This window comes from Bufo gargarizans, chromosome 3, assembly GCF_014858855.1.
Source record: "Bufo gargarizans isolate SCDJY-AF-19 chromosome 3, ASM1485885v1, whole genome shotgun sequence".
Taxonomy (NCBI): Eukaryota; Metazoa; Chordata; class Amphibia; order Anura; family Bufonidae; genus Bufo; species Bufo gargarizans.
In genome coordinates this window covers 75,121,275-75,131,199 of record NC_058082.1, presented here as the reverse complement: position 1 = coordinate 75,131,199, position 9,925 = coordinate 75,121,275, and the positions used below count along the sequence as shown (strand labels likewise).

Sequence of the window (9,925 nt, the reverse complement as noted above, 5' to 3'; positions counted from 1 at the left end):
ATACCTGTATATATCTAAACCTATAACACAGGCCAGAAGTGAACAATGCGGAATTACAGAGAAATCTTGTTCGTTCTGGCGCTCGTTTGTACAGTCCGATGCCTCTTCCCTCACCGTGAATGACAGCAGCAATTACCTGTAACGTCTTCCAGGAGGTCACGTGACATCCCAGGTAACACCTGCGGAAAAGTCATCGTTTCTTTCAGTCTGTGCACCCGGATGGAAGATTATCTGTTTTCTTTGAAGTGACTACAAATCTTTGCCTTGATGTCCTCCCCTCCTCCTGGCCTTACCTGGAGCAGGGAGGTGCTGCTCGGTAATCCTACACCTGCTGGAGGCCACGCCTGCCGCCTGCTAAACTTCCCAAACAAGTGCATGGACAAGCATGAGATCGCAGGCAGCACCCCGCAGGGAATGCCCTTATTTTTACTCTAATTGTCATTTCTGCTGACTACCTCATCCATGAGCAGGCCACCATGGCCCTGGATGACAGCAGCCTCTACGCCAGGACAAGGGGTAAACTTTGGTTAAACGCAAGTGACAATGCACTTTCAAGACGGTGCAGCCTTCCTCCAGAGCTGCTCTCAGGGATCGATTTCAAGGGAAGGATTCCGAAAAACATGAAAATCATGGATCCCATTAGACGGATCAAGAAAAGACCTTCTATTATCCCAGGTGAGACGCTCACATGGTTGTGATCTTTATGACTCTTTAAACAGAATTGATATGATTATTATGTAGGCGACGGTGAGTATGGAGAAATAGTTAGTAAACATAGAGGGGGGGGGGGTCTATTAAAGGGGTTGTCCTATCACAGATAACACCTGGGAACCATATGAAGTCCAGCTCCTGAGACCCTTTAACCAACCAGGCTATTGCAGGGGGAGATCTAATATTCGGGTATGTTCACGTGTTGTGTCCATTGTAGCAATTTCCTTAAAATGCTGCCAATATGTGAAATCTGCATGCAGCCAGTTCCTGCCAACACGTAGTACGCGTGATTTTATGGGTAAAATTTAGGGATTACTTTCAAAATCATTCATCCTTTTGGCCTGGATGGATTTTAGGCACTTGTGGCCGCTGCAACACGTGTTCCTAAGGCCGCATGCACGCGGTGCGGATTACGTGTGACTTTTCTGCTTGGATTTTCATGTGGAAGATCCGCCGTGTAGTATTTTCAGAAACTGACGAGCGTTGTGGAGTATGAAACCGTGGCATGTCAATTGTTTGAGCAGATTTCAGCCTTTGCGATAACAAAGGGTGAAATCTGGGGCAAATCCGCAAGTAAGACTACCGGCGTATGATGCGGATTACGTGCCGTTTTTTTCCGGGTGGAAGAAATGCAGCATAGTACAGTACCAGCAAATGCGGATATCTCATCTACACTTTGTGGATTTTTTCTGGTCTGGAAATTGACTTGCTGTGCGGATTTCTAATTCTGCAGCATGTCAGTTATGTTTGCAGTTTCAACAGCGGATTTCACTCTTTTCAAATGAATCTGCAGAAAAAACGCATCTAATTGGAAATTTGTGCACATCTTATGTGCGTTCACTTGCATCCGTGTGCAGGAGGCCTAAGGCCCTTTTGACACGAGCGTGACGGATTAGGTCCAGGTGCGTTCAGTGAAACTCGCACCATTTTGCAAGCAAGTTCAGTCAGTTTTGTCTGCGATTGCAGTTGTTCAGTTTTTTCCCCGCGGGTGCAATGCGCATGTTAAAAAACGGAAGGTTTACAAACAACATCGGTGAAAAAACGCATTGCATCCGCACTTGCTTCTAGATGCAATGCATTTTTCACTGAAGCCCCATTCACTTCTATGGGGCCAGGACTGCGTGAAAAACGCAGAATATAGAACATGCTCCGCTTTTCACACAGCGCAGAACTGATGCGTGAAAAGAAAACGCTCATGTGCACAGACACATTTGAAATGAATGGGTCAGGATTCAGTGCGGGTGGTATGTGTTCACGTCACCGATTGCATGCGCGCGGAAAACTCTGCACTGAGAGTCCGCATAAACTACACTGCTGTGAGCATGGATCCTAAAGAGCATGTGCGCTCACTATAGATGTAAAACAGTAGGTCTATTTAGAACAGTACAATCCTCGCTGGCACCACTATCGATCAGTACGCACTTTTTCTAACAAATTCATGGTACACAACTTCATAAATAAGTTTGGAGAAAAAGGCAATTTTTTTTTTAAATGTACTTATACCAGAAAAGTGCCATGAATACATCAAAAAAATATGCTACGGCCTCATGCACAAGACCATGTGCCAGCCATACCAGTGCTGTGTACCACATTGCACGGGCACCGACTGTGTGCCTGCGGACACGGACCCATTCACTTGAATGGGGCCGCAATCCGCATGCACTACTTTTTTGCGGCACGGAGACACGGACAGAAAACCCATAGAAGCACTCCTTAGTGCTTCCGTGGCCTTCCGATCCTTGCCTCTGTTCTGCACCGCATCTTCTGGATTGCATCCGCAATACAGTGCGCACACAGCCGGTTCCTGTATATTGCGCACCCGCTGTTTTCGGGCCGCAATACGAGCACGGCCGGCACACGGGAGTGTGCATGAGGCCTTAAAGGCCAGTGTCTATGGCAGTCTTGATAATGCCTGCTCTGCCGGAGGATGCATCTAATTTATGGTGAGGCACAGGCCTGGTCATAAATTAGGTGTATCCTCCGGCAGTCCGCGCGCCTAAACTGAATGAGCTGCCATAGATTTCAGTTGTCTGTTAAACCAGAAAACTAGAGTAAGTCCTTATGCAAACAACTGTGTCCGTATTGCGGATCCCTGGTTTGCGGACTGCAAGACGCCATCACTACAGATTACTTTATACCGCAATACGGAGAAGAATAGTGCATGTTGTAGAATTTTTGGAACAGACGCATGGATGCAGACAGCACACGGATGTCATCCATCCATTATTTTTATTTTATTTATTTTTTATCAGACCCATAGAAATGAATGTGCAAAAAACATGGGTCAGACATGGGTACAAAATACGGTTGTGTGCATGAGTCCTAAAAGAAGATAAACATGCCAAGCCCGCTGGCCCTGCCCCCTCTCCTGCCCCGCTACGCCCTCTCCTCAGAAAGTGGTGAGGGTGGAATAGAAACACCACTGCACTTGGGTTTTCTGTTTTTTCAAAAAAGGCTGCTTTCGACAGGGCAAGGCTGAGGCTACTTTCACACTTGTGTTGTTGTTTTCTGGTATTGAGATACGGCAGAGGATCTTGATACCGTAAAAAAAAATGCATATCCTCATGCATTCTGAACAGAAAGAAATCTGTTCAGGATGCATCAGGCTGCGTTCCGGCAGCATTCCATCTTGTGACTGACACAAAACCTCTGTAAACTGCGGTTTTGTGTCCAGTCATAATAACGTTGAAAAAAAACGGATCCGGCACTGAAATCAATGTAAGTCAATAGTGACGGATCAATTTTTTTTGGAAGCCTCAAAAACCAGATCCGTCACCCATTGACTTTCAATGTATTTGGTGACGGTTCAGTTTTTTTTTTTTTTATTTCACCCAATCAAAAGAGATCCATTTAATTCCAATCTTGAGATCCTCTGCCGGATCTCAATACCAGAATTAAAGTGGATGAGGTGAGTTTTATTTATATATATATATATATATATATATATATATATATATATATATATATATATATATATATATATATATATATATCATCTCATCCACTTGTTCGCGCAGTCCAGCTTCTCTTCTTTCTTCTTCGAGGAACAGGAACTGTGGTGACGTCACGGTGCTCATCACATGATCCATCACCATGGTGGATCATGTGACGGACCACGTGATGAGCGCAGTGACGTCACCACAGATCCTTTTCCTCCTGGACAGCAAAGAAGAAGACAGAAGAGAAACGGGCTGTGCGAACAAGTGGATAAGGTGAGTTAAATAATATATATTAATTTTTTTACCCCCCTCCAGTCCTTTTTTACTATGCATTCTGTATTCAGAATGCTATTATTTTCCCTTTATAGCCATGTCATAAGGGAAAATAATAATGATCGGGTCCCCATCCCAATCGTCTCCTAGCAACCGTGCGTGAAAATCGCACCGCATCCGCACTTGCTTGCGGATGCTTGCGATTTTGACACAGCCCCATTCACTTCTATGGGGTCTGCGATTTTCATGCGATGCACAAGTGATGCGTGAAAATCACCGCTCATGTGCACAGCCCCATAGAAATGAATGGGTCCGGATTCAGTGCGGGTGCAATGCGTTCACCTCGCGCATTGCACCCGTGCGGAAATCTCACCCGTGTGAAAGAGGCCTTAGGCTGAGTTCATACTTGAGTTATTTAGTCAGTTTTGGCCCTTGACTGCCCAAATAAGTGAAGTGTGCAGTGATTCTAAGAGTGACGCCTGTCATCTGCATGTCATACGGAGTCACAGTATTGTTTCACTACCACAGCAGACTCCCTAGGCGTGTTACTGCAAGGAACAGTGTTCTACACCACTATAAAGGCTCTCTGCAGCCAGGAAATAGGTTTTTTTACGCAATTTGCCACAAATTTATTCGGATTGAACCAAATTTTTCCCCCAAAAATTCAGTGAATCGATTTTTTTTTTAAATGTGCTCATCTCTAATGACCAGCTTTACAGCAGTGGTGTCCAACCTGTGGCTCTCCAACAACTCCCAGGAGGACAATATGAAAAAGGATCAGCACGCTACTAATCTTCTTTATTAAGATAATGGGTAACACATTTCGGGCTGAATTGGTCCCTTCACCAGATCACAGAGCTTTCCAAGCTGTGCTCGCTGCACCTGTTGCATATGCAGTACGTGCCCACCCGCTCGCAGCTACTGACTGCATTGACTATACAGTTGATCAGCCACTTGCGGTATATGTGTAAAATATTTTACCATGTGATACTTTTTGAAGTTAATCAGCATGCTAAAGAACCACGAGAACTGTTCAAAAAGTCCATAAACTATCACAGATACAAAGAAAAAAAAGGGCCCTATCAGCCACGTGTATTCCTTAACTGCAGTGCAACGCCCTGGTGCCCACGTCTGGGGTGTCCCTTACCCCTTTAGGAGGTTTCTACGAAATATTTCCCTCTTACAGAGCAAGTAGTCGTGACTAGGGTTGAGTGAACCCGTGGAGGTTCGGGTTCGCCGGGTACGGCCGAATTTCAGGTCAAAATTCTGGTTTGGGACCCGAACTTGACCTGAACTTCACCCCGGACCCCATTTAAGTCAATAGGGAACTTCACTTTATTATTTTCTGTTATAACATGGTTATAACGGAAAATAATAGCATTCTTAAAACAGAATGCTAAATAAAATGTCTGAGGGGTTAAAAATAAAAACTCACCTCATCCACTTGATCGCGCAGTCGGTATCTTCTTTTCTTAAGGACCTGCGGTGACGTCATCGCGCTCACGACACCACGAGCAACGAGGACATGGAGTCCCCTTCGTAGATGGTAGTGCTGGTACCCAGGTGTAGGATTGCCAGAGTGGTGTGCAGTGGCCTACAATCTCTCTGAAGGTGTTGTATGCACGTTTCTCGGTGCTCCTACCTGGATATCCTTGGATCCCAAACGCGGTTGGACGAAGCAGTGAAAAAAGGGATGAATAACTTGGATGATGAAGGAATAATTGAGTCCAGACTTGTAGTAACGTTGAACACAGCTTTACTTGCCATAAACTTTATCAAGGCACAATCTTCCAAACTTTATCTTGGTCATCAGCAGGTATTGGCTTAACTTCTGTCAGGCAAACACTTCTGCAACATTCTCAGGCTGGTTTCCTGTAGCTTTCTCAGCTCTGCTATACTGGCTGGGCTAAATAGGAACTTTTCCTCTTGTGCTGGAGCTTAGCTTAGCTGTCTGTAGTAATCTTTAGTCCTAGGAACTTCTTCCTGTCTTCAAGCTCACTTAGCTTGGATATAGGCAATGCAAGCCCAGGAGGGGACATGCAACCATGTAGAACTCACAGGCAGGGCTTGTCCAGGAGGGACAAGGGCCTGTTGCTTCCCCATACAAGGGCTACACTGAACACACAACCTCTCCCCAAAGAGGGGAAGGCTATACTGACCTTCACTAGCTCAACTCCCTCTCTAGACAAGGGAATAAAATGGAAGAAGGGTTCCATTCTAACACAGCTTTGCACAGATTGCCGCCACCTGCTGGTGAACCAGGCACATTACATGTAAATGGTAATTAGCAAGGGAATACATACACACATATTGCAGGAAATGCCAATAAATATAGGAGATGACACATGATGTACAGTGGCCTACAATCTCTCTGAAGGTGTTGTATACACGTTTCTCGGTGCTCCTATCGGGATATCCTAGGAGATGACACATGATGCACCAACAAAGATAGTGGGGGGGTACAAAAGAGGTGGTAATGCCACTCTGGGGTATTACAGTAGCATGACCGTGCCGTGTGGTTGTCCCCTAATTGCTTTTAATTTGACCTGTTAAAGACGTGTTGTCAGCCCGGCCCTGTTGTGTGTAAACCAGAGTTGTTTTAGGTCATTTGCATAGTAATGAACGGCTCCTGTTGTCAAATGCTGATAAAGAAGGGATCACGTTCCTCCTATCAATAACTAAGATAACGCTTGGCTCGCGCTCAGTCATTCAGTAGCTGAAATAGGAGTTCAGATGTCTACAAAAATGTAAGCGTTAAGTGGTGTAGCGTCCAGTGTCGGACTGGCTATAGTTCTGAGGACTGGAGTCATTATCTGGGACTGTATAAATACGGCTTAACAAGCCGAGGACTAGACCATCTTTTTACATCAGTCTTTGTTTCCTCTTTGCGCTGGCAGAGGATGCTCCTAATTTATAACAAGGCGTGCTTAAGTGGAGTCGTTTTCCCGACTACTTTTATGCCAGTGGCATGCTTTGTAAATGACCACCACTATATACAGTGAAACTTATCCAAAAGAAAAAACCTCTTTGAGAAGACCACCTTTCAGTTCCGCCATATTTCTCATATTGATTATTGCCTTTGAGATTTAACACAACCCCTCCCCCCCCCCCTTCCCCGTTGACTTCTTTTTAATACACTTTTGAGTGGTCATCCCAAAGAGATTTCACCATACAATTGTAAAACTTGGGTCCCGAAATGTGTGTTTTGAGAAGTTCTTATTTGCATGTTGTCTATATAGATGAGACCTCTATACAGATGGCTATAGTTGCATCTTGTAAGGCACATATAGGTATCAGACATCTCTAAATGGTTGTTTAGTCTATAATCACACTTTCTTTTTAATGTGTTTTTTGAGGTATATATTTTTAAATAATGTTATAGGGACCCCATGGACAGAGACCTTCAGCAACCATTATCTGGCTGTACAGATGCCAGTGGCTTCGTCACGTATAGCTGTTTATGTTGATGTAGACCAGTCAAGTGTTAGGCCCCTTTCAGATGAGCGAGTATGCCGTGCGGATGCAATGCATGATGCGAACGCATTCCGCCTGCACTGAATCCGGACCCATTAATTTCAATGGGTCTGTCTACATGAGCAATGTTTTCACGCATCACTTGTGCGCTGCGTGAAAATCGCAGCATGTTCTATATTCTGCGTTTTTCACGAATGGATGCTAAGAGATGTTATTTGTAAACCTTCAGTTTTTTATCATGTGCGTGAAAAACGCATCAATGTGCATTTTACCCGTGCGAAAAAAAACTGAACGCAATCGCAGACAAAACTGACTGAACTTGCTTGCGAAATGGTGCGAGTTTCACTGAACGCATCCAGACCTAATCCGTATCGTTCGTGTGCCTTACTCTGCCTTGAAAAAAATTTTGGTTCTCAATGTGGCCTTTTAGGGTCCATTCACACGTTTGTTTTTGTATTTCGCATCCGTTCCGTTAAAAAATGGAACGTTATTCGGATCCATTCATTTCAATGGATTCCGCAAATATTCGGACTGCACACATGGTGCTCTCTGATTCCGTTCCGTTCTGTGGGTTCCGTTTATTCGGATCCAGGAAAAAAATATACCCTGTCCTACTATTTGTCCGATTTTGCGTTCCGTCATGCCATTCTAGTCAATGGATCCGTCAAAAATGCGGAAGACATGCTAAAAGCATCCTCATGTCATCCAGATTTTCGGATCCGCAAAAACCAGGAACGTTTATCTGGAAAGGTAAAAATACTGACGTGTTAATGGACCCTTAAAAAGATTGTTTTATTCACAGCCGTTACTGAAGAAGATCGGATCTTTCCAAAATACATTTGTTAGTCTATACTAGGGATGAGTGAACTTCTGTTTTGAAGTTTGGCATACAAGGTTCGGTTATCTAAGAATTCCGTTATGGATTCCGCTACCATGGACTATAACATGGTCCATGATAGCGGAATCCATAACGGAATTCTTAGATAACCGGAACCTTACATGCCGAACTTCAAAACAGAACTTTGCTCATCCTGGTAGGCCATGCTTTGAAGGATCTACTGGTAGACTGCTATTGTGACAATGCTTATTGTTTTAGGGCATCTACATATTCTGAGTGTCTGAAGGCCCCTTTAGGATAATCAGGGCAAATATCTGAAAAATAATGTTCCTAAGAACAATTGTTCCCCATAATTGCCCTGTGTAAGGCCTATATTACACAGATTATCTGACCAATTTCTGTCCAATCAGACCATTAGTTGTGTATAAGAAAAGATCTGTGTGTGTATTTGGCCAGAAAATCTGTTGGTGTAATACAGCCCTAAAGATGCCTCTGATCACCCAATGGGCATGCTCGCATCACTGTTGCAGATACCTAAATCGTCGTTCCTGGGCAGCAGATCTTTCAGTGTAAAAGGAGGATCTGTTGACCAGAAATAATTGAATCTCATGTGAGATCACAGTAGTGATCGCTCTTCACCATACAGAGGAGATGATTGCTGCTTGTATATGCAGCTCTGACCACCTCCGACAAGCACCACAGAAACAGATCAATGGGACTAATATCATAAAATATATAGAAATCTTTATTAATCAAAATTCATCATATTGATCAGACATTGGAAATAAGGACGACACGATGGCAATTTGATACAGAAAAATACATGGGGCACATTACCAGACAATGTCCATCAGAATTATTATTGTAACATCAATGTGGCTCTAAGAATACACTGTCCTATGATGGATGGGCAGTGCAACAGACCAACAATGCAAAAGGCTGCCAAGATTATACATAGATAACAAGCAGGTGGGCCTTAAAAAAGCTGAAATAGGCACAATTAGATAAGTAATTGCACCTATAGAGATAGATAGATAGATATAATCAGGTGTATTAAGCTGGATATATTATTAAATGGCTCACATGTTTATCAATCTTAATCCGCAGCCTATATGACAAGCAGGCAATCATTGGGAACAAAAGTTTTGTTCCTGATCGCCTGTTGTGGCTGACTGTGTAAAGCGGCCTTGAGTGTATCCCGAACAATGCACATTCACACATGACCCAAACCTAGGGTTGCCACCCATACGGGAATGACCCGGACAGTCCGGGTTTGTAATCCTGCGCCCGGGTACAAGCCTTTCTCAGACCCGGGCACAGCGATCAGCTGGGAGTGATGCGATGCTAGCCCAGGGCGGCGCTGACTTCAGACACGCTCGCCCTCCCTCCCTTCTGTTCGGGTTTGGCTTTAAGAAAAGGTGGCAACCCTACCCAAACCACCCTGGGTGGGATTTACCAGGCGCTGGTGTTGGACAGTGATGTAGTCGCCTGTACGGATGAGCTGTTACAAGGTTTATGATGTAATTATGACTCCGTTGACAAGTAGCAATCACACAAAGGCGTTGTACAGGGCTGGAAGTTTGCGGTTCTCCTACATCATTTATATTTTGTAACCTAGTGAACATTAAGGGTGGGTTCATATCACATTTTATGTCTCCATTTTAAGTATACATTACAAAAAATAAATTAA

The 9,925-nt window shown here is 44.1% G+C and overlaps 1 protein-coding gene across 4 annotated transcripts in view; it reads left to right on the top strand.

Moving 5' to 3' along the window:
- Positions 1-367: 367 nt before the first annotated feature.
- The window catches only part of FRY (FRY microtubule binding protein), a 264,523-nt gene continuing 254,965 nt past the window's right edge, over positions 368-9,925 (top strand). For 3 of the 4 annotated variants that reach the window (XM_044284646.1, XM_044284645.1, XM_044284643.1), the window contains exon 1: positions 369-675. In XM_044284646.1, the coding sequence (XP_044140581.1) occupies positions 477-675 (199 nt within the window). In that variant the 5' untranslated portion in view covers positions 369-476. Of the gene's footprint in view, positions 676-9,925 lie in introns of all 4 variants that reach the window. The other variant, XM_044284644.1, reaches the window with a different exon arrangement.